Source organism: Podarcis muralis, chromosome 2 (genome assembly GCF_964188315.1).
Source record: "Podarcis muralis chromosome 2, rPodMur119.hap1.1, whole genome shotgun sequence".
Lineage (NCBI taxonomy): Eukaryota > Metazoa > Chordata > Lepidosauria > Squamata > Lacertidae > Podarcis > Podarcis muralis.
Window position 1 is genome coordinate 120,111,295 of NC_135656.1, and position 24,309 is coordinate 120,135,603.

General features: G+C 49.5%; 1 protein-coding gene across 1 annotated transcript; it reads right to left on the bottom strand.

The window, feature by feature from the left end:
• Window positions 1–24,309, bottom strand: LOC114591132 (class I histocompatibility antigen, F10 alpha chain-like). The gene is made up of 8 exons (XM_077923370.1): window positions 24,149–24,309; window positions 15,404–15,679; window positions 7,205–7,480; window positions 3,622–3,909; window positions 2,241–2,327; window positions 1,488–1,526; window positions 790–822; window positions 1–236 (listed from the first exon to the last, which is right to left on the bottom strand). The coding sequence occupies exons 1-8, from the start codon at window positions 24,225–24,227 to the stop codon at window positions 226–228; spliced, it is 1,089 nt and encodes a 362-aa protein (XP_077779496.1). The 5' UTR covers window positions 24,228–24,309; the 3' UTR covers window positions 1–225.

A 24,309-nucleotide genomic window follows, 5' to 3' on the forward strand; every position in this document is an offset into this window, starting at 1 on the left:
TCCCTTTTTAAAGCTTTTAGTTGTGTATATCCGGCATATTTCTGATGAATACAAACACATTTCTGAAAATCAGCTACAAAGCAAAATTAGCCAAAATCCATCAGAAAAACATGATTATCCTCAAATTCTAGTTACAGCTGGAGTCAGAATAGATGGGTGAGAGCCAGGATTAAGAAACATCATAAACAGCATTTAAGGACAGCAGGAGCTCTGAGCCTCTGTAATTCACAGCAAAACTGTGGAGATAAAAACAACAGGAGTGTTTCAAATTTAAGCCAACATCATGGTGTGGGGGCATCAGCATTACAGAGCTTGTGGGAACCCAAAGGACATCTAGTCCAGCCTCCCAAGGAAAGCCACCATCCCTCATCATGTCAGATCAGACCTAAGATATGCCAGGAGTATCAGCAAAATGGGCCTGAAGAGCAAATGCCTGCAGAGAGCAGCTCCAGCAAGTGAGCCAAGCTGCACACTCTGGGGGAATACCAGAAGGACACAAAGCAGTCCTACTGGAAGGAAAAATCCCTTCCAGAACCCCTTCCAAGATCTCTCATTCAGATCCTGCGTAGAACCCATTTGTCAGGTGGAGGGGATCCTCTGTGGAGGTCAGATGGACAGACAGAATGAGTCACAAGAGCGATTTTCAGCTCAGTGAACACTGCAGATTATGTCACTCTTGGAAACCCCAAGATGGGTAACAGGGGAAGCTTTTTCCCATTTGGGGATGTTCCCCACAGAGTCTTCTGCAAGAGACCCCCTTTGCCCCCACCTGCCCCCCCCCCCACTTACCCTTGGTGGAGCTGTCGGACCCCTGGTCATTTGCTGCAAAAGGGAGGAAACACAGGAGTCAGGATTCTGGGGAGGGAGATCCCATCCCCCCCAGCCCTTCTCCTCCCTCCTTCCGACCCCATCCCAAATCACTCTCAATATGGGGAGGGGGGGGCTGAGAAGAGTTCAGGGAGAGGCAGCCCAGAGGCAAGGGGGCTCAAGGACAGCACTGGAGGGAGAAGCAGACGCTGGAGGGCAAAGAGAGATGGGCACAGCCTGGCATGGAGGCAGCGGGGGACTAGAGCGGGGGTGGGTGCGATCTGGGCAGGAAGGCAGAAGCTGGGGGGGGGGAGAGCAGTAGTGCCAAATCTGGAGGGGAGGGTTCCTGACATCCACAGACTTGAGCCATCCAACCAATTCTTTAGCTTCAGGATCTAGTAGATTAAACCCCCAGAGACCCCTCTCTCCCCCCACCCTCGGCTCTTCCTCCTGCTCCTTCCTGGAGCCCCTCCCTCAGCCGACAGTCTCTCTGCAGCCTTTTCCTGGCCCTGAGGGGTCCCTTGCTGTCCCCAGACAGGCTGAGCAGACAGGCTGAAGCTTCCCATCAGGGTCTTGGGCTTAAGGACCAGGCCACCACCAGGTTTAGTTTGGTCTGTTTGTAACCTGTTCCTGCTCCATATTGGGGGGAAATAGACAGAGAGAAGGGAGGAGTCACTCACTTGAGGCTGCTTTGTAGGCTGATTTCTCGCTCTGTTGCCCTGTGAAGACAAAAGCAGAAGTTCAGAGCTGGAAGGGACCTCCAGAGACCACACAATTACATTTCGACAATCTGGCTCTCAGATGCTGAAACCTTCCCAGCAGATGCTCCTCTTGTCTCTTCCAAACACCTCCAAGGAAGGGGAGCCCAGAAGGGGAGCATTTCAAGGAACTCATTTTACAAAGAAGTCGAAAAAATTGAGGAAATTAAATTAAAAAATCAACATGGGAAACCAGGCTGTGGACAAATTCCAAGCCAAGAGGTTGGAAGGAAACATTATCCAGTCCCTTCATTCATTTTCGGATTATTATTTGGTGATTCTCCAAATAAAAATACAAAATGAGAGCACAAAATACATAATAAAACAAAAACAAACCAGTAACTCACATTTAAAAGGCCCAAGGCCTGGTTCGAGATAAACGTTTTTGCCTGGCGCCTAAAGATTTGTAAGGAAGGCTCCCTGGTAAGTGTGCACAGGACTGAAGGCTTAGGATGGATTAAAACATCAGGTGGAAAGTGAACTTCCTGAGCACAGAGTGAGCGCAAAGCAATGACCAACAGGACTTTTGATTCATGTTCAAGGGTGTTTTGTGAGGAGGGGTCTCTGTAGGGATACAAGGGGCAGTTTCCAGGAAGCTCCACCAGCACATTCCCAGTTGGAGGCCAAGACAGAAGGACACAGGAGAGGCAGCAAACGCATCCAGGGTTTACTTACTGCGGATGAAGAAGAAGATGATCCCAGAGACCAGCAGGATGGCAGACATGACACCCAAAATGACTCCCACAATGAGCCCCAGGTTGACTAAAAGCGGACAAGAGACATTTTTATTCAGACTGGTGGCAGCAGCTCCCCAAGGCCTCAAGCAGGAGATTGGAGTGGAGGTGCTGAGCTATGAGCCCGGGAGGATTTTACATGTGCAAAGCAGGCCCTCTCTCTCCTGACAGGCCAAGGTCCTCTCTGTAGAGAGTTTGTTTCCACCAGAGTAAAGCATTAGAGGTCTTTATAATAACCAATTCATTTAAGGAAGACAGTTGACAGGCACACCTGATTCATCACAGACTCCAGACTTAAAAGCAGGTCTCCTCCTGCTCAGGCGCTTCAGCCTTCTCTGTCCTGAACCTGAGAGGAAGGGATTCCCTCCCCTCTGAGACCCCCCAGAGACCAGCATTACAGGCCTTCAGGGAAGACACAAACCCTTAGGAAAAAGTATCTTGTGCAGGGTTGCCATACATCTGGTTTTTCCTAGACACGTCCTCTTTTTCAGACTTAAAATGTCTGTCCGGACAATTTTTTTAAATGAGGCAAAATGTCCAGGTTTTTTGTTTGGGTGGAATCTCTGAAGTCCGTAGCGCTAGTGAGTGAGCCCTGGTCCCCTCTGCCCTGCCTGGATGAGTCTTTGACTCAAGGGCCGCTTCCATAATCCTCGCTTGCCTGCCTGTGAGGAGGAGAGTCTGGGGTGTGGGTGGGGATGTGTGTGCATGCATGCGCTCCTGCAGGGGAAGAGAGAGTTTGGCTGCTAGACATTCTGCTTGACTTCCTGCAGGCGCAGCTTTCATGCCGGTGTGTCTGTGGGATGAGCTTTGTTATTAAAAAACCCTTCTTGCTCTTCCCAGCGGTGTGCGGGTGTTTGGGCTGAGTGGAGATATATATCAGTTTTTGTAGCTGGGCGCGCTTGAGAGGAAGAGTGAGTGAGAATCTTTTTCACTGTGAAGTACAGTCAGTCTGGGACTCCCTCTTTTAAGTTCATTGCTCCTTTTTCAGCCGCAGTGATTGTAAGTTTGATTTTGAAGAAGTAAAATATGTGCCCACATTCTTTGACATCACAGCTGCTTGGGCTTAAAGGCAAAAAGGTGACAGCTAGTTTTTACCTACGACATCCAATTTGAGTTCAAGGCCTATGAGACACTTGCCAGAAATGGCTGCATCTCTGCTGAAATCTGCAGATTCCGATTCAGTCGCTTCCCTCCAGAGACACAGACAGGATCCAACTGGGGTTCCCCATCTGAGCTGTGCTGCTGCTGAAGGGAGCAGTTGGGTGGAAATCCCCCTCCCAGAGCCCACCCCTTCCCCTCCTGTCTGTCTGTCTGTCTCTCACCAGGCTCCTTCTCCCAGGCCACGTCCAGAGGCTTCTCCAGGCTGTCATGCTCCACGCGACACCGGAAGCGCTCCCTCTCCTCGGGGTCGATCTGGACACTGAGCAAGAGATAGTAGGTCCTGTCCGAGTTGGGGGCGACCAATCCTCGGAGGGTGCCCTCCTGCCAGACCTCCCCGTCCTTCACCCAGTTGGCATCAATCTCCTTGGGGTAGAAGCCGTGGACTTGGCAAACGAGGGTCTCCAGGCCGTCATAGTCTGCCTTCCTGGTCACCTTCACCACCGGAGCTTCTGCAAAAAGGGCCGCATTGGGGTTAACAGAGAGACACCCACAACGGGAGCCTCAATGAATCCTGCATTTTTTAAGAGCAGAGGAGCAGGGACCCAAGGGGCAACCTAGTCAGAATCTCACATCTCCAGAAATTGAAATAACTGTGAATCAATGGGATTCCTCAACCTCCCTTGGCATCTCCCCCAGTCAGTGTCTATGGTGGAACTGTTTTTAGATGTTTTATCCTTTGTTTGCCAAAGCAGACTCCTTTGGGATGGAGGGCTGGGTACAAATTAAATTAATTTGTCATCTTGATAAAACCCCAACGCTACTCAAACAGGACAACTTGTGTTTCCAAGATTGTCCCAGGGAGCTGCCTCTAGGCTGAGAGGGCAAATTTCACCAGGTCCCCAATGGTGGGATTCATTCAGATCCTTCGAAGCTGCAAGTCATGAACTGAGGGCAGCTCAGACTGATCCTGTTCCTCTCTTGAGGGCAAATAAATGCAGGACTCACTGCTCTCTGTTCTCTGGGACTTTTCAGCCCAATAGTTAGTGAACAAAGCCAAGAGCCCTGGGAAAGACAGAGCTCCTTTCTAGTTCTCCCGCCTGCCCTGAAAGGCTCCCTTGAGGTTGGAAAGGGCCCATCTCCCTTCTCCACGGCAGCCTCCCCTGGAGTGGAAAGGGCAGACCAGGAGGCCCAGTAAGCCAGCAACTTGCACACATTTAACTTGAGCACATACAGCTTTAACCACTTGCCAAAAATATTCTAAAAACGAAACAGAGGCGGCGGGCGTCTGGGGAAGAAGGACTTTGGCAAACCCAATCGCCCTTGAATCCAATGTGTTTTGATGATACACAATTTTGGCTTTTAGGCACGATTCACAGAATGTAACCCTTGTTCAAAAACTGGCTCCCTGGGTAGCTGTTGTCTCAAGGGGCTGTTCCAGGATCCCACCCGCTTTGCAGTGCCTGGACTGGTTAACTCAGGTCTAGGAGGGGATGTGACTCTGCTGGGGGGAGCAGGAAGGAAGGAAGGTCAAGCCCTTTCCCCACAGAAACCCCAAACAAGACCTCCCCACCCCACCCACCTGTCCTCAGCCGAACCTCCGTCCCAAAGAGGATGATTCCCAGCCTCCTTTGCACGTTGTCACCCTTGAAAACACTTTATTGTGGCTTTTGAGGTGAAATCCTCAACCTCAAGAAATATGCTCAGTGTCTTTGGGGTGAATTATCACCAGGCCCCATAGATGAAATTGCTCAGATCTTTCTAAGCCCGGCTAATACGTATGTGTCATTACTCAAAAAGGAAGGGTGCTAGAATTATTACATTTTTGATTAATGTTCATATCAGCAAAGCTAATAGAGACAGGAAGAAAGCCAGTCAAAACACTTGATCATTTGATTGGCCCCTGTGCCAGATTCCTGAAGGCAGAAGAGTGGACTGTACCATTTCAAGGCATGGGGAAGATGACACTTCTGAATGTTCCCCATTGAAAAAAGTCGTATACCTCACAAATAAAAAAGATAAGGTAGAAGAGGGAATTCCCATACTCTCTCACTATGTGCAGGTTTTCTGCTTCTAGGCCACGAGTGGCTAACCTACAGATTTAGTGGGGGGCTCCCCACACATTTTCTATTTTAAAAAAGGTTAATTAATTTAGTTTTAAAGACTTTCCCCACAGGTATGTAGGGGGAGACGGGGCACATTGATGCAAGGGGCACACAGATACACCAACAATATTTCAATATTGAGACACTAAAACGTGTCTATACATGTGTATGACAGTTGCGACCGCGCTGCCCGCCAGTTCGCCATTGGCGTTTGACGAGAGTAGGTGTGTTTTTAGTGTGGCCAACTAAAAAATTATGTGAAATGTAAAAGTGTTCCAATGCTGTTTTTCGTCATTTAGTTAAGATTTAAAAATACCTAAGGTAAATTATCCCACTCAGTGATCAGGATTACATGTGATTTTTAAATAAATTCAGTGGTTTTATTAATAATTGTTAGATTTCTGAAAATGTCTGTTGGGGCACTTTGATACACTAAGACACGGGGTCCTGCTAGTGTACAATAGTGCCCCAATATACAAGTTTGCATGAAATCTCTAAACTGATTTCCTACTCATGAAATTTGAAAATAAAAAAACTGTTGTTGACTATGTGGCCAAAGTCTTTTCTAAATATAATATGACCGATTATCAAGTGTCATTTCTCAGGAAATATCCAGGATCTTGTATGTTTGTCTTCCCCATTGTAGAAGATAAGGCAAGCATTGATTTCAAGGATGCTGTTTTGCAGTTGCCAAAACCAAATTTCTCAAAGGGCACAACTCGAACATCAGTACTTTATACTTTTTTTTTTAACTTCCGTGGATATAATGTGCAATAGAAGCTAAACGTTAAGGAAATATCTTATTTTTTATAAGCATTTTGTTTAAATCACTATTTTTGGACTACCTAATGTGAGTTCTTATACTTTTTAAAGTTTTTCCAAAGTTTTTTTTTTAATGCATAGGTGTTTGAGGAAAAATTAATTTAAGTTTTTAAGTTTTGTTAAGAAAACCTGCCATAAAGTCTATGATATGTGTGAAACACTGTTAGTTTTGATACGTAATTTAGATTTTTAAGTAACAAATTGTAGGGCTGATTATGATCTCTCACAATAAAAATGGTTTTTTTTATTAAATTTTTGTAAATAATTACCATTCTCACACAATTTATGCTTTGTATCAAAGTGCCCCGTAGTTGGGACAGAATGATACAAAACCCATTTTTTAACTCAAGTCATTATATTCTCATTATCTTCTAACTTTAATGGTTCTTTTGGTTACTATTATAATATTGATTAGTTATGCCATGCATAAAGCCATTTTTTTTATTATTTGACTCATTTTGGTACATAAAATATGAGAGTGGATTTTTCTGCATGAATCTGCCCCACTTTCCCCTACCCAAGTGTAAAGGCAAAAGGTTTTTCTGTATCCCGTCTCAAATCTGTCCATTTCAATTTTATGTTTTTACTTAATTTAAAATGCACTTTGCTTTCCTGGCCCCTTCATTGCTGTTTCTGTGCCCCCTCCCCACCTTTGTTCTTTCTCATCCCTTATTCCAGGGGGGGTTAAGCATCTACCCCCCCATCATACTCTGAAGTGACCCCCTTTCTCCTCCCAGAGTCCCAAACTTATTTCTGCCTCCCCCACCAAGAAAAGTGTTTGCTGTTTGGTCCAGAAAGGAAGACTGTTAAGGGGGGGAGGGGAATTGGTAGGGAAACTGCCCCACTGCCCCCCTCGCCACCCCACTGCCCCCCCTCTTACCTGTCCTCAGCAGAGTCTCCTTCCCGTAGTCCAGGTATCTCTGCAGCCACTCAATGCATTCCTCCTCCAGGTAGTGCTTACTGTACTGGTTCTGGGCCAAGTCAGGATCCCACTTCCTCTTGCTCGCTTGGGCCTCCGTCTGGGCTGCCGTCCAGGTGAGGGTCTCCTTGTCGAAGGCGATGAAGTCTCTCCCATTGTAGCCGAACTGCCTATACCCTCCTTTGCGCCCATCAGACCTCAGCTCACAGCCGTACATGTACTGAAGGGTGTGGATCCCTGGAAGGACCAGAAGAGGCCCAGGAGGTCAAGGGGGGTCAGAGCAGCCCCTCCCCCACCAGGAAAAGAGCCCAGGAAAAAGGATTTATTTCCCTCAGACTCAGGGAAGAGGCAGCAGTCAGAGGGGAGAAAAATCAACCAGCATTGTATCTTTCTGAAGGCTCATCCGCATAACACGTTCACTGAGGGAAACGCTACAATCCTGAGCCTCTAAAGCCCCCCTTTAATTGCCCTCCTCTCTCTCATCACCTCACAGTCTCTCCCCCCCCCCCCCGCTTGCAGGGTCAGAGGTTGTTGTGAGTGAACATATCAAACGACACAGCGATTCTTCAAACAGCTCTTGTTTACTTAGATGCCAGAACAGAACTGACTGAAGGGCTCAGTCAGCCTGCTTATATAGAGCTCCAGTACAACGTTACTGTAGCAACTTTCTAAAACTATCCAATCACTAAATGTCACTTTCAATCCTTCATTTGCATAAAAACTATCCAATCACTGAACGTCACTTTCGATCCTTCATTTGCATAACTATCTACAGTATCCCCCTGCTGACCCAGGGTGAGAACTTCAGTACATAACACCCCTCCCCACCGAGATAAGGTGTTAGTTACAATTGTAATGGTTTCCTTATATACAGCATCACACGTAATGGTTCAATCAGGCACAAAAGCATATCGGTTACATTGCACATACTTAGACCAACAGTGTTACATGCCCAACAACATAGTCCTTTAAATGAGTTGGGTGCTTGGAAACTCTGCCAGACCGCCGGGGACTGGTAGCCAAGTCCGGGGGGCCACCCAATTCTTGCTGAGGCTGTGGTGCGACCCTAGGAGGCGTTGAAACCAAGTCCCCTGGATCCGCTGCTGTGGGTGGAACCTCCGCAAGTGGAGTTGGCGGAATGTCAGGCATGGCAGTGGTCTGAGTCTGTGGTAAGTCTGGCAGACCCTCTGAAGTGGCTTGGTTCGGCTCCACGCTGGCAGTTTGCAAGAGGTGTAGGTGGATCCTCACCATCTGTAAGTGTCTGTTCCGGAGCCATGAGCACAGTTGGGGGCACCACGGTAGTGTCCAAGTCCCCAACCCTGCGCCTAAGCTGGTCTATGTGCCGGCACCACAAGCGTCCGTCTTCGGGTGCCACTTCGTACGAGCGAGGTCCAGTGACTCCCACTACTGTGACTGGCACCCAAGGAATGTCCCCCACAAAGTTCCAGGCAAAGACCTGGTTTCCTGGAACAAATGACCATGGCGCATTGGCACAGCCTGTGGGTTTGGCCACAGCAAAGTCTGGGTGCAGCCGGTCGAGCGGGGACCTGAGGCGGCGGCCCATAAGCAGTTCGGCAGGACTCCGCCCTGTGGCCGCATGAGGGGTGATATGTTGTACGAACAAGTATTTGGAGACCCGCTCGTGCCAGTCTCCCCGGTCCAGGTGCGCCAGTGCCTCTTTTGCCGAACGCACCATTCTCTCTGCTTGCCCGTTGCTGGATGGATGAAATGGTGCCGTTAGGGCATGGCGGATGCCCAGTCCCAAAAGGTACCGCTCAAAAGTGCCTGACGTGAACTGTGGTCTGTTGTCGGAGACAAGGACATCAGGACACCCATGTGTCGCAAAGAGGCCTCGCAGCACCCGGATGACAGCCTTGGTAGTGGTGGAGGGCATCAGGGCTACCTCCAGCCATTTGGAATAGGCGTCCACCACTACCATAAAGGTCCGGCCGTGAAAGGGGCCGGCCAGATCGATGTGCACCCTCGACCAGTCTGTCTTGGGCGTCTCCCAGGTGTGTCCCTTAGCTGCCGGTGGTGCAGGCCTCGATTCTTGGCACGCTTGACAGGCGGAAACCCAGGCAGTGATGGCATCATCCATGTTAGGCCACCAGACGTAACACCAAGCCAATGCCTTCATTTTGACGATTCCCAGGTGGCCAACGTGCAGAGCCTCAAGGATGCGTTGACGGAGTCTTTGGGGAATCATGACGCGGTCTCCCCATAGCAGACAGCCGTGATGAGCTGAGAGTTCATGTTGTCTGGTTGCAAATGGCTGGAACTCCGATGCAAAAGGCCCTTGTGGCCACCCCCTCCACACCCAGTTGAGCACACGGCTGATGGCGTGATCTTGGGCAGATGCGGAGGCCACAGTGGCAGCCGATACAGGCGCTGCTGGAAGATCCTCAATCAGGAGGAGCGATGAAGCAGGAGCCGGGTCTTCCACAAACACTGGAAGAGGAGGCTGAGGACGTCGGCATGGCCCTTTGATTTCCCCGGGCGATGGACGAGCCGGTAGTGGTAGGCAGCCAGGAAAACAGTCCATCGCAGCATGCACGGTGAGAGGACCAGTGGAGTTGGACGATCACCGGCGAGGAGGCCCAGGAGTGGCTTGTGGTCGGTGATGAGGTCAAAAGTCCTGCCGTAGAGGTATTCATGGTACCTCTTCACTCCAGCCACAAGAGCCAGTGCCTTCTTGTCGAGCTGGCTGTAATTCCGTTCAGTCAGAAATAGCGTCCTGGAAAAGTAGGCGAGCGGTGCTTCTCTTCCGTCTGGAAAACGGTGACTAATGACAGCGCCGATGCCAAAAGGTGAGGCGTCGCAGGCAAGGACCAACGGCCTGGCTTCACTGTACTGTACCAGCACACTGTCCGATGAAAGGAGAGCCTTGACCCCGTTGAAGGCCGCCGTCTCCCCATTACCCCAGGACCAAGGTGCCTTCGTGCTGAGGAGTCGGTGAAGAGGCTCAGCCACCGTGGCTTTGTGGGGCAGGAACATGTTATAAAAGTTCAGCAGGCCCAGGAACGCCTGCAACTCCGTCTTGTTCTTTGGGATGGGGGCCCGCTGGATAGCACGGATTTTGGATGTGGTTGGGTGAAGGCCGGAGGCGTCGATAAGATAGCCCAGGAACTCCACCTGTGGAATGGCGATTTGGCACTTCTCCCTCTTTACCTTGAGCCCGGCCTCCTGGAACCTGGTCAGCACGGCACGGAGGCGCTCGAACAGCTGCTGGTGTGAGTCTGCGGACACCAAGACGTCATCAAAATATAGTACCACGCCTGGAAGCCCTTGCAGGAGACGCTCCATAAGGCTTTGGAAGATGCCAGGAGCCACACTCACCCCGAACTGCAACCGGCGGCAACGGAATGCCCCTCGGTGGGTGATGATCGTCTGGGCTTCAGCAGTGGCATCATCGACTGGCAGTTGTTGATAGGCTTGGGCAAGGTCCAGCTTAGCGAAGACCTTACCCTCACCCAGGGAACGCAGCAGGTGTTGGACAACAGGGACCGGATAAGTATGCTGCTGAAGTGCCTTGTTGACCGTGCACTTGTAATCAGCGCAGATTCTCACCGACCCGTCTGGCTTGACAGGCGTGATGGGGGTTTCCCACTTGGCGTGGTTAACCGGCTCCAAAACACCTTGGGCAATCAGCTTGTCCAGTTGTTCGTCCACCTTAGCCTTGAGAGCAAAGGGAAGCCGGCGTGGCTTTAGCTTGATGGGGGCGACTTGTGGATCAAGGCTAAAGGAGATGGGCGCACCTGTATATTGCCCCAAAGTGCCATCAAAACCTCGGCAAAGTCTTTGACCAGACCCTCAGTCTCTGCGTTAGAGATGCAGTTGATGCCGGTGACTTCCAGGCCGAGGGCATCAAACCAGTCTAGCCCTAGGAGGCTTGGCCGCTGACCTTCTTCCACCACCAGTCGGAGCAGCCCCGAAAAATACTTGAAGGTGATCCGGAACCGGCCAACGCCTACCACGCGAATGTCGTTTCCCTGGTAGTCTCTCAGGTGAGGTGTACGCGGTGAGAGTCGAGTTGCCTTTTGGACACTCTGGGTACCAGTCTTTTGATGGTGCTCCAAGACATGATGGACAGGGCAGACCCAGTGTCGATCTCCATGTCACATGGAGCTCCTTCAATGAGCACCGTGACATTCAGCTTGCGTCGTGTAGGCGAGTCGTTTTGGCCAATCATGGTTCCAGACAGGCAGCGGCAGTTGGTGAGAGCGAAACAGCTTTCCGTGGCGGACTGGAGTGAAGACTTGGACTTGCGAGTCGGTGAAGGGGGGTGTCAGACGGAGCCGATCGGCAGACCTTAGCGATGTGGCCCCTTCTGGAACACTTCCGACAGATGGCATCTCTGAATCGACACTTGGCACGGGAATGGTCGCCTCTGCAGCCGGCACATTCCGATTGGCCCTTGGACTTCTTTTGGAACTTCCTGCACTCCCGCTTTGTCTGGTGCACGTCATCGTCTTCACTGGAGGATGCCTCATCACTGCTGGCCTCTTCATGATGCATTGGAACTGGCTTCCTAGCAAGACACGGGCTGCTGGACTTGCGGATCTCCTGGGCGGAGCATTCGGCAGCTTCCGAGGCCACGGCCTCCTCAATGGCTTTCTGCAGCGTGAGGTCTGGCTTGGCGAGGAGACACCATTGTAGACAGATGTCCCGGATCCCACAGACGATTTGATCCATCAGGGCATCGTCTAAGTCTTGCAACTCGTAGTGCATTGCAGCCTCTCGGAGGGCGGCAGTGTAGTTGTTAATTGACTCCCCCTCTGACTGATTCCGGTGATAGAACGCATGGCGGGCAGCAATCTTCAACGGCTTTGGTGCGTAGTGGTTGCGGAGCTTCTCTTGAATCGTGTCCCATGGTGTTGCCTGGACTGCTTCAGGCGCAACCAATGCTCAGGCAGTCTCAAACACCTCAGGCCCACAGAGGCTGAGGAATAGGCCCCGCTTCCGCTCCTTTGATACTTCTGTCAGCTCGTTGGCTTGGAGGTAGCAGTCGAACCGAGCGAGGTAGGAGTCCCATGATTCAGAGGCTGGCGCAAACGGCGGTAGATGCACGAGTGAAGCCATGATTCCGATGCCGGAGAGAAGGGCGATGGATGGAACACAGTGCTCTAGCCAGAACAGTCAGCTCTGAATTGGTTCTATTCAGTGATTTCGCTCAGTGATTCAGCTCAGTGATTCAGCTCAGTTCAGAGTGTGGCCGTGCTCTGATGTCCATCGATCCCATCCTCATCGCCAGTGTTACGGTATTTTTCGCACCATTGGACGCACTTTTTCCCCCTTAAAAAGTAAGTGGAAACGTCTGTGCGTCTTATGGAGTGAAGCCAGCAAGAGCCGCTGCTGCCGACAAGCTCTGCGCAGCTCTCCCTTTAAAGCAAGAGCTGTGTAGAGTGTGTCTATGCACCCGTGTAAGCAGCTTCTCTCCCACTTTCCTGCTTCAAAGCAACCACGGAGGAGGGAAGGAGGGGACCCATGGATCCTTCTCGCTGCTGGAGGCTGCAGTGGATTCCCTCCTCCCGGGCTCCCTTTGAAGCAGGAAAGTGGGAGGGGAGCAGCTTACACCCGTGTAAGCAGCTTCTCTCCCACTTTCCTGCTTCAAAGCAACCACAGAGGAGGGAAGGAAGACCCATGGATCTTCTGCTGGAGGCTACAGCGGATTCCCTCCTCCCGGGCTCCCTTTGAAGCAGGAAAGTGGGAGGGGAGCAGCTTACACTCGTGTAAGCAGCTCCTCTTCCACTTTCCTGCTTGGCTTGCTTTGAAGCAGGGTGCGGGGGTTCAGTGGGAAAAGAGGGCAGGAAATAGATGCTGGGCAGGAAGACTTTGACCACTGGAAAGTCTACCTCGGCCTCCCCAGATTTCCACTGAGACAGCCAGGCATGGCCATAAAAGCTAGAAACTTGCATGGGCTGTTTATTTAAAGACGAAGACATGCACTCATGTGAAAGAAATCCTCCCAGGTTCCTGGACACAACCCACACTTGATATTCACACAAGGTTACATGGATGGCATTGGCAACTGGAGCAGCAGCATGGTTAAAGAGCAAGTCCTGGTTTCAAGCTTAAGATCAGCTATTTCCTGGTGGCCTCAAACAACCCTTTGGCTGCAAGGGGAATCCCTCCCTTAATTCAGGATGCTACAGTCTACACATGCTGTGGCTGCCTGCCCTTTTCCCTGAGCTGTAAAAGCACCTTCAAGAGGGTGATGGGAGGTGACACAGTCATCTTCCAGATGTGCAAAGAACCACCCTCGCCACACTAAACATGACAGCAAGCCTCACACCCAGATCTGAAGCATTAATGGGAACCTAGGAATCTGCCTTATAAGGAGTCGGATCCACTAATCCATCTAGCTTAGTAATGTCAACACTGACTGGTAGCAGTTTGCCAGAGTTTCAGGCCTGGAGAGGCTGGGGATTGAACGTGTGGTGTTCTGCATGCAAAGCCACTGAGGTTACAGCTGTTCCCTTTAAAAACAAACTAAGATTGTAGTCCCCATGGTTCTGAAGAAAGGGCTAATTTAAACAGGAACAGAGGGACCTTCCCTGTACCACGTCAGGACCCCTGAGCCCATTTAGCTCAGTTTTGTCTTCACTGATGGGCAGAGGCTCACCTGGGTTTCAGGAGACACACCTTCAGTCCTACCTGGAGAAGCTTTCAAGGACTGAACTTGGGATCTTCTCCATGCTCTCCCCATTGATCTATGATGGCTCCCTCTCTTCTCCTCCCCTCCTCCTATGCAGGAGGCCTATCTCAGCTTGTCTTTATAATGTATATATGTCAAGGGCTTTGAGATGCATATAAAATCAGGCTCAGCATTATTAACTGGACTTAGATAAGCCATGGTTCCCCTTCCTTCCCTCCTCTGAGGCTCGCTTTTAAAGCAGCAAAGCAGACAGGAGTCACCCACTTTGCTGCTTTAAATAGTTTAGTACAACATTTGATTCAGAATTTTTTTTTCATGTTTTCCTCCTCTAAAAACTAGGTGCGCCTTATGGTCAGGTGCGCCCTATGGAGCAAAAAATACGGTAAGTTGTGGGTGAACATATCAGACGACACAGCGATTCTTCAAACAGCTCTTGTTTATTCAGAAGCCAGAACAGAACTGACTGAAGGGCTCAGTCAGCTTGCTTATATAGAGCTCCAGTACAATGTAACTGTAGCAACTTTCTAAAACTATCCAATCACTGAACGTCACTTTCAATCCTTCATTTGCATAACTATTCTCAGTATCCCCCTGCTGGCCCAGGGTGAGAACTTCAGTACATAACACTGGTCACAGTCTGTCCCTCTTTCCCCCCAGCTCTGCTCCTCTGGATCTTGCCCCTTTTGGAGAGACGCCTCAGCTGCCCCGTCCACCCCTAGAAAGAGGAAAGGGGCAACATGGAAGGGAGGCACCCACACATTGGGGGCCCTTTCAAGAGAGTAGGTCTCCTCTTCCCCTCCATCTTTCTCCCCCCAGCTTCTCAATATCAAGGTCCTTTTCCCTAAAAGGAGGGAAGTCATGAAAGGGCCTTTGGAAAAAGAAGTTTCCTCATAGCCTGGGAGGAAAAGGGAAGCCGCAAGTGGGGTTTGCCCCTCTTCTAAATGCACCCCCCCTTCTCAGCAGAAGCCAAATTGCCCTTGTCAAAGATGGCGGGTCTCTGCATCCTCCTGCCCACCCCAGCGAGCTACCACCAAATCTTCAAAACAACAACATTAAAAGAAGTTATCTGGGCAGCTGGCTTCTCCTTAAGCAGGACCAGAACTCAAGGCTTGCTTGTCTCAGCCTCAGGATCCCCACCCTTCCCTCCCCCCCCCCAAGAGGAAAACGAACTAGACAGATTTCCACCTCAGAAGGCCTAAGCCAAGCCTAGCATGGAAGGAAGGGCAGGCAATGGAGACATTTCCTTGGTAGGATGTGCCGGTCCAGAGAGTGTCATACTGGGGGGGGGGGGAGAGGTCTCCAAGTCTTGTTCTCTGTCCCCCCCCCCACCTTCCCTGCCCCCATTAAGACCTTTATTAGGGGAAGGGGAGATGCCTCTGCCCTGGTGGAGACCCCCACCCTCCATTTCCTTTCCTCCCAGCAGCCCCCTCCCTGCAATTCTTGCCCTTGGAGGAAACGTTATGGGGGGGAGGTATGACTCTGTGCCTCTCCTGCCTTCCACTCACCTCCGCTCTGGTTGTAGCGATTCTGCAGAGTCTGAAGACTCTCCCTGAATGACAGCTCAGAGCCCTGAGATTTCTGAGTCTCTGTGTTCCAGTACTGAGGATCCTCCTTTTCCACCTTCCTTATCCAGGGGACCTGAGGCAGCGCCTCCTTGGTGTCACTGTCATACTGATCAATTTGCTGGTCATCCACGTACCCCACAGTGATGAACTGGGGCAGCCCCTGGCCAGGCTCAGACACGGCTGTGTAGAAGTAGCGCAGGGAGTGAGAAGTGGAGCCTGGAAAGGAAGAGAAAAGGGGGCAGAGTTAGGGGTCCTGCAGATGAAGGCAGCAGCCTAATCCTGCTGTATTACAGGCACCAGCCCTAAATTAGGAGATCCAATGTTCAGCAGGGTTTGGGGGAGTTTGTAGACCTGCCTTCTGTAGCAGGAGAACCCCCCCCACACACAAGCACAATACATACACCCCCCTCTCACCTACTTTCGACCCCAGGGATGCCCCTTTAGAGAGACATCCCCAAAAAGCCTTCCGTAAATAAGGAAGCGCTTGAATTGACAGCTCGCTTTAATGAAACCCCTTTTCACCTGATCCTTTTCTTGGGTAGACCTGTTCCCTGAACCCTAGCTCAATCGGCTGCCGCTTCAGCCAATCAGCGTTACCAAACAGCGCCCCTTGTGGCGGCCACGCAAGTACTGCAAGCGACTGCGCCTACTTCTCTATACAGCTGTTAATACAATGTTTCTGGATTCAATTGACCGTGACTAATCCAATCAAAATGTATCAAGGTGCTTCCGATAAGTGAAAGCAATTTTGAACTTCTGAAGGCTTTCTGTTATAAATTCATAGTAAATCAACCGTACAACGGATTTGCGCCGGACCACTTTTATTTTGCTTCATGAAGGACGGACTATCAAAGGGGGGTGGTTTGATACAGGACAGCCATAATCCCTTAACCATGCCAGCACGTACTCCGGGGCCCTGCCCAGTTGGCATGGCAACCTTGATGGACCCAGATAGAAGACCATCAAGGGCACAACGGACTTGCATATGGGAGCGGATTCAACACGGACTGGAACAAAGGACAGTGATCGGATCTTCCCTCTGGGGGCAGGAAACTGCCAACTCCCCTTTGCCTCTTGGAAGTGACTCATGGGGAGGGAAAGGAGGAACCTGCCAGGTGACAAGATACTCGAGTTACCTCCTCAACCCCTCCTTTTTGTGATGTATCAATGATGTAGTTGTGATGTAGTCATGATGTAGTTTGGGGGTGTAGTTTGGGGGATTAGTAACTAATAAAAGTTGGGGTCTTCCTTTATTCAGGGCTTCCATTTTGCTTCATCTTGTTGTGGGTGGGAGTCCTGTCACAACAGTTTCCAATAAAGGCCAAGCCTACAGGCTGCTGTTTTGCTCCAAGTTATCCTGGTTGATGTCTTTGTTTCTTGTCCAAGGGAGCCCTTGGATTCCTCCGTTAACAGTTTGGCGACCACGAAGGGACTCTTGGTTCCCCTGTGTAGGTGAGGAGGGAGATAAAGGTGGATCGGGCGCCACTGGGCAGCCTTAGCCCAGGGATCCTTTTCTTCTTCTCCCTGCCTCCTCTTTGCAGGCAGTAATCAATCGTCACCAGAAAGCTCAGCCAGGGGAGGAAAGGCAAGGTCAAGCCGGCCAAAGAAAGGATCCTGGGATCCACGAGGGACATTCGAGGACGTGAGTATGGTTTGAAATTAGTACATTGGGAGGGGGTGGAAGAATAACGTCTCCAAGGCAGCTGAACTTTTCTTTTTTCCTCTCCTCGACACCTTCTCTCGGAGTGTGGCCGGAAGGGTCATGGAAATCCTTTTTCTCTCTTTCTCTTCCTCCCAATTCCCTTCTTCGGAGCGTGGCCAAAGGGATCGTGGAAATCTCTTTCCTTCTCTCCTCGACGCCTTCTCTCGGAGTGTGGCCAGAAGGGCCGAGGAAAATCTCTCTCTCTCCCTCTCTCCTGATTCCCTTTCTCGGTGCGTGCTCGGAAGGGTCCTGGAAGTCTTTCTTTCTCTCTCTCTCTCTCCCCCGATTCCCTCTCTCGGAGCATGGCCTGGGGGACCGTGGAAAATCTCCTTTTCCTCTCCTCGACGCCTTGTCTTGGAGCATGGCCGGAAGCGTCGTACAAGTCCTTCACTCTCTTTCCTGTCCCTACAAATGAAGCCGCCCCTCCTGCACGAAGACCCTTGTTGGGGATGACTCGTGTACTTGAGAATGCAAGGTCATTTGTTTCCTTTCAAACCTTTGTTTTCTTGGGCCCAATCTGGGATTGCACTGTGCAAGCGTCCAGTAGGGAGTCCCAAACTTAGTCCTAAGGCTAGGCAGGAGGCTGTCATGGATGGTAGAACGGGAGGTTTACAAAACGGGGCCCCACACTAGGGTCAGTCTTATAAGCAGCGCTGAGTGAGTTCAGGAACCGTGGGTTTTTTTCCGGTTAAGGAGACCCGTGGTTTCCAGGCTGGTTGCCTGTGGTTTTAGTTGTAGGCAGGGATTGCCTCTCTATTTGAATACTGAACTGAATACTCATAGAATATTCTTCTTCTCTACCCCCCCTTGTCCCTTTCTTGTCGGTTCTTCTATCTCCTCGTGTAGCCTTCTGCATATATAATTCGAGTGATTCCAGCATACAGTTGAAATCCTTCAAGTTAAATGCATTCCAGTTGCTAGCTTCCTACACTTTCCACCAGTTTTCCAGAGAGATGTAAAGTTAATTGGCCTGTGATTCCCAGGATCCTTCCTGGATCCCCGTATGATAATTGGTGCTTAAATGGTTCAAAGTTGCAATCTATCAATGTTGTGCTCTGAGCTGCCACCCACAGAGCGGGTTCCCCACTTGAGAAAGAAAGACCCACAGTGATAGCAGGGGCAGGAGGGCAAGTGCAACTTTGGGGACAGGTCTTAACATGTGGCCCCACATCCCCTTTCCCCACACTTGCCCCTTCACAAGATCGAACACAGGAAGGGGGGCAGAGCGTGGCAAAAGAAGAACCTTATCCCCAAAAGGGCTCACTTTCCCACAGGCTGTACCAGCTCTGGCCACCAGGGGGCCTAATGAGTCTCCACAGTAACAACTAACAAAGACTTGGGGGGAGGCTGGAGGGGAGCTAGGGAGCTGAGCAGAGGCTTCAGCATCATATCCAGAGTTGGCCTGCTTAGGAGGCAACCCCACAGCAACACACACACCCACACACACACACACCCCTGGACAGAGAGAAGCTGAGTTGAGTTCAGTGAGAGATGGGGCATTTTCATGGCAGAAGGTAGTGGGCACAGGGCTAAGGAAGGAAGAGCAATTTCTGTTTTGTTTCGGGAAGCAAAATGGGACGTATTATTATTAACAGAATTTATATCTCACCCTATACGCAGAGATCTCAGGGTGGTCTCTGAACGAAAACAAAATCTAAAACCACAAAATATTCCATCAAAAGAAAAACAACTCAATAACCCCCCCCCAAAAAATAACCCCACATTTTTTTAAAAAAAATTAATCCTTTTTTAATGCAAAATTACAACAAAAATTAGGAATATCATTTGTGATTATACCTAAAAGGAATGCCTCCAGTTTTTTACTAAAAGATATTTTAAACATCTTTTTGATATCTTCATATATTTCATTCCAAAATTGTTTAATAGGTCGGCATTCCCACCACATGTGAAACTATTTCTTTCTTGCATCTCCAACAGGTATTTGATTTTAATTTGTAAATTTTAGCTAATTTTACCAGAGTTAAGTACCATTGGTACACCATTTTCATCAAATTTTCTCTGATTGTGTAACATGCTGTAAATTTAATATCACATTTCCATAATTTCTCCCATTGGTCCAGCCGAATTGCGTAACCTATATCACATGACCATTTCGTCATATCTTTTTTTACTTCTTCATCCTTTAACTCCCATTCTAATAATAAATTATACATTTTGGATATACTCTTTTTTGAGTTCTGTAATAATACTTTTTGTAATTTTGATTCTACTTTTTCAAATCCTATTGCTTTGTCCTGATTAAATATTTGGGAAATTTGATGATATTGTAAACATGTGGTGCATTATTGGGGCACCTCTTCGTATGGTCTTACTTTTAATTGGCCCTGTTCCTACTTTAGGAGCTGCTGGTATGCCGCCAATCTTCCTGTCGTGTTTTTCTTTTTGACTGCTATTACTTCTAACGGTGAAACCCACCATGGGGTTTTCGGTTCTAACAACCTTCTATGTCTCACCCAGACCTTATATAACGAATTTCTAATTACATGACTTAGAAATTCATTATGCACCACCACTTTGTTGTAAATTAGATAGGCATGCCAGCTGTATCTGTTGTTCCATCCCAAGTCTAAAATGTCATTATTATCTAATGTAATCCAGTCTCTGATCCAACTAAAACATGCTGCATCATAGTATATTCTCAGGTCTGGGAGTCCAAAGCCACCCCAATCTTTTATGTCTGTTAATAATTTATATTTGATCCGTGACTTTTTGCCTTGCCATTTAAATTTTGTTAGGTCCGTTTTCCATTTTTTAAAACATTCATCGTTACCTATTATGGGGATCATTTGGAAAAGGAACAGGAATTTTGGTAAGATATTCATTTTAATAGCCGAAATTCTACCCCAGAGTGTTAAATTTAAACTTGTCCAAATTTCCATTTCTCTTTTTATTTCTTCCCTTTTTTTAATAATTATCTTCAAACAAATTTATATTTTTATTGTTATTTGAATTCCTAACAAGTTCACTTTTTTTACAATTTGTAATCCAAATTTTTCTACCAGTTCCTTTTTCTCTTGGTCTCCCATGCCTTTTACCATTAGTTTCATTTTTTCCTTATTCAAAGCAAAACCTGAAACCTTTCCAAAGTTTTCCATTTTTTCTAGAGCCTTTGCTATGCTTTCCTTTGGGCTTTCCACCATCAACACTAAATCATCTGCAAATGCCCTTATTTTATATATTTTCTCCCCTAAGGATATTACATTTATTTCTTGATCTAGTCTGATTTCTTGCTTTAGAATTTAGTAAATCTAAAACTAAATTTGGAAACCCCCACATTTTTAAAGGGCATTTTTAAAGGGTGTCAATCAAATCAACCAAAGGCCTGGTTAAAAAGGAACATTTTTGCCTGGTGCCTAAAGCTGTATAATGAAGGTGCCAGGTGAACTTCCCTGGGGAGAGCATCCCACAGATGGGCAGCCACTGTAGAGAAGGCCCAGTTCTCGCATTGCTACCCTCCAGACCTCTCAAGGAGGCGGCACAGCACACAAAGAGGAGCCTCAGCGCCCACCCCCCACCCCCAACTATGATAATAATAACAATAATTTATTATTTGTACCCCGCCCATCTGGCTGGGTTTCCCCAGCCACTCTGGGCGGCTTCCATAGAAACCAAAAATACACTAAAATATCACAGATTAAAAACTTCCCTGAACAGGGCTGCCTTAAGATGTTTTCTGAATGTCAGGTAGTTATTTATTGCTTTGACATCTGATGGGAGGGCGTTCCACAGGGCGGGCGCCACTACCGAGAAGGCCCTCTGCCTGGTTCCCTGTAGTTTTGCTTCTCGCAATGAGGGAACCGCCAGAAGGCCCTCGGCGCTGGACCTCAGCATCCGGGCAGAACGATGGGGGTGGAGACGCTCCTTCAGGTATACTGGACGGAGGCCTTTTAGGGCTTTAAAGGTCAACACCAGCACTTTGATTTGTGCTCGGAAATGTACTGGGAGCCAATGTAGGTCTTTCAAGACCGGTGTTATGTGGTCTCGGCAGCCGCCCCCAGTCACCAGTCTAGCTGCCGCATTCTGGATTAGTTGTAGTTTCCGAGTCACCTTCAAAGGTAGCCCCACGTAGAGCGCATTGCAGTAGTCCAAGCGGGAGATAACTAGAGCATGCACCACTCTGGCGAGACAGTCCACGGGCAGGTAGGGTCTCAGCCTGCGTACCAGGTGGAGTTGGTAGACAGCTGCTCTGGATACAGAATTGACCTGCGCCTCCATGGACAGCCGTGAGTCCAAAATGACTCCCAGGCTGCGCACCTGGTCCTTCAGGGGCACAGTTACCCTATTCAGGACCAGGGAGTCCTCCACACCCCTGTCCCTCAAAAACAGTACTTCTGTCTTGTCAGGATTCAACTTCAATCCATCAGCCACCATCCACCCTCCAACCGCCTCCAGACACTCACACAGGACCTTCACCGCCTTCACTGGTTCTGATTTGAAAGAGAGGTAGAGCTGCCCCCCCCCCCCCCAGTGCCCCAGGTGCCAGGGCAGGTAGCTCTGCCCCTGCCTTGATGGTGTGTCGACTCTGTTACCTCCCTCCGGCTTGGTTTTCTTTCAGGCAAGATCAAATGGGACCCATTTCTAAGACCCTCCCCTCCCAGGGCAGGGGCTCCCCCCACTTCAAACCACAAGAGCTCAGAGCAAGGCTGCCTCTGGTTGTGGCATCTGGCTAAACAACACAGGCAGTTCTGCTCAGTGGTCGGGAGACAAAGAGCCGCAAAATGAGTTACACGTGAGACCCCAAAGTGAGGAGGAATCTGAAGGAACCAGTGGTCTCCACCACCCTTTGCCCAGCCCTGTAGCACAGTGAGGGGGCAGCCCCCCATATCAAGAGGGTTCAAGAGAGAAATAACAGGTCTTACTCTTCAGTTCTTAAAGCTTTCATACCATTTTCCACTAGAGAAGCACAAAAACTATTGACTATAAAAGCAAACAATATTGGGGGGGGGGGGGGAGAGGAATCACAAACATAAGAAAATAACCAACCAACCCAAATTAGATAATCATATTCTTCCATAAAGAGGATCCGAGTGCAAAACAAGTGTTATCTTCCTCATCTCATAAACAGCAGGGGTCAAGGAGAATTCAAAAATAACCTCAACACCCTATTCCCCCTTCCCACTCACTAAAATGCCCTGCTGCTACCTCCAGGTCTTTTTCCCATGAAGAATACGCTTGTCTCACAAAAGTGTCTGTTTAAAACATTTTTCTTGGGCAACCCTATCCAGATACAGTGGTACCTCGCAAGACGAAATTAATTCATTCCGTGAGTTTTTTCTTCTTGCGAGTTTTTTGTCTTGCGAAGCATGGTTTCCCATAGGAATGCATTGAAAATCAATCAATGCGTTCCTATGGAAACCACCTTCAGACCAGGTCCGGGGACAGTCTGTCCCCCGACCTCTTCTGAAGGCTGGGGGGGGGGGGGGGGACAAGGGCTTTTCTTCCCACCGCCAGCCTTCAGAAGGCTGTTCTGAAGGCTGGCGGTGGGAAGAAAAGCCCTTCTCCCCACCTCCCGCCCCGCAAGCTCCGGGGACAGGAGGGCTTTGCTGCCGACTGCCAGCATTTTAAAAGCCCCCGGGACAGCGGAGGCCGGGACGGCCTTCAAAAGCCGTCGTGATAGCGGAGAAACGCGCTGCGCTTCTCCGCTATCCCGGGAAGGCAGGCGGTCCCGCTCCGCTATCCCTTCTGAAGGCCGGCGGTGGGCGAAAGTCTTTGCTCCCGACCGCCAGCATTTTAAAAAAGGTCCCCGGAGATTTCCCTATGGGCTTTCTTCTTGCGAAGGAAGCCCATAGGGAAATTCGTTTTGCGAAGCGCCTCCGCGACGGAAAACCCTTTTGTCTAGCGGGTTTTCCGTCTTGCGAGGCGTTCGTCTTGCGGGGCACCACTGTACACAAATGTTGACGTGTTTTGACCTCTCAATGCTAATTTTAGTTATTTTTTAATGCTTTAAACTGTTTTTATTATTTTACTATTTCCTGTAAATTAATAAGAGTTTTTACCACAATCGAGCAGAATATACATTTTTTTAGTTAAACAGAGAACATGAGTGGCAACCCCAAAAGGAGAAAAACACCAAAGGCAGCAATCAGGAATGTGGAATTAAGAATTTAACAGTGATAAATCCTTGAATAGTATGCAGAGCCAGTCGATTGGGGGGCTGAGGGAGCAGGAATATTCAGAGCAATTCATGTCTAGGAGCCCCAGAAGCCAGGCAGAGGCTCCAACTTTTTTGAATTGTTTTTTTTTTGGGGGGGGAGGGAGAATATAAAAGGAGGGCGTATTCAAGGGGAACCGGGCTGTAGGGTGGGGAGCCCCCTTTTGTTTCTCAGGAGTTGTTTGTGCCCGTCGTGCACAAGGGGCTGTACAGAAACGGCAGAGAGGAGCCCCCTGAATAACTGACAAAACCTACATTTTTGACAGGCAGCAGAAAAGGGGTTTTCTTGGTGGGGAGACTGGGGGAGTTACAAGTGTAAAGCAGAAGAACCTGATGATGAAAGGGAACTCCTGAGCAAAACAACACTGGGAATTGCGGGTGGGGACCCCTTATTCAGACGTTTACCCCGCAATGAAGTCAGCTCTACACGCGTCCAGCTCCCACCCCCAGGCTGGTCTCCAGGGTTTTTAGCTGAGTTTTTAAGAGCGGCTGAGGGTTGGATTAGAAGAGGGAAGGTAAAAAATAGAAGAGGAAAGACCTGTACTGTATCTCTCTCTCACACACACACACAAAAACACACAAACCAGAGTCAGCACGAAGCTGCGGGGGGCGGGACAGGCGACTCACTTTCCCCCCCATGAATCCTGCCAACACCTTCCAGCTTTGTTTTGTCTTTTGCTTGAGCCACGAGCCCAGGAGTGAAGCGGCCCCTGCCCCGGGCGGCATACAAAACAAGCCAAGTCTGGGAAACATGTCTGGGAAGGGATTATTTCTCTTCCCCCCCCCCCCCGCCCCAGAGCAGAGTCCTTACCTGCGCAGTCCAGGAGCAGCAGCAGGTGGGCAGCCGCCCCCAGGATCAGGGGGGGCCAGCGGAGGAGGAGGACCCCCATCTCCCCCCAAAACGAAGCTCCCTTTTCCTCCTCTCACTCCAGCGACGTCCTTCTCCCTCCGCCGCTCCGAGACCCGCTCTCT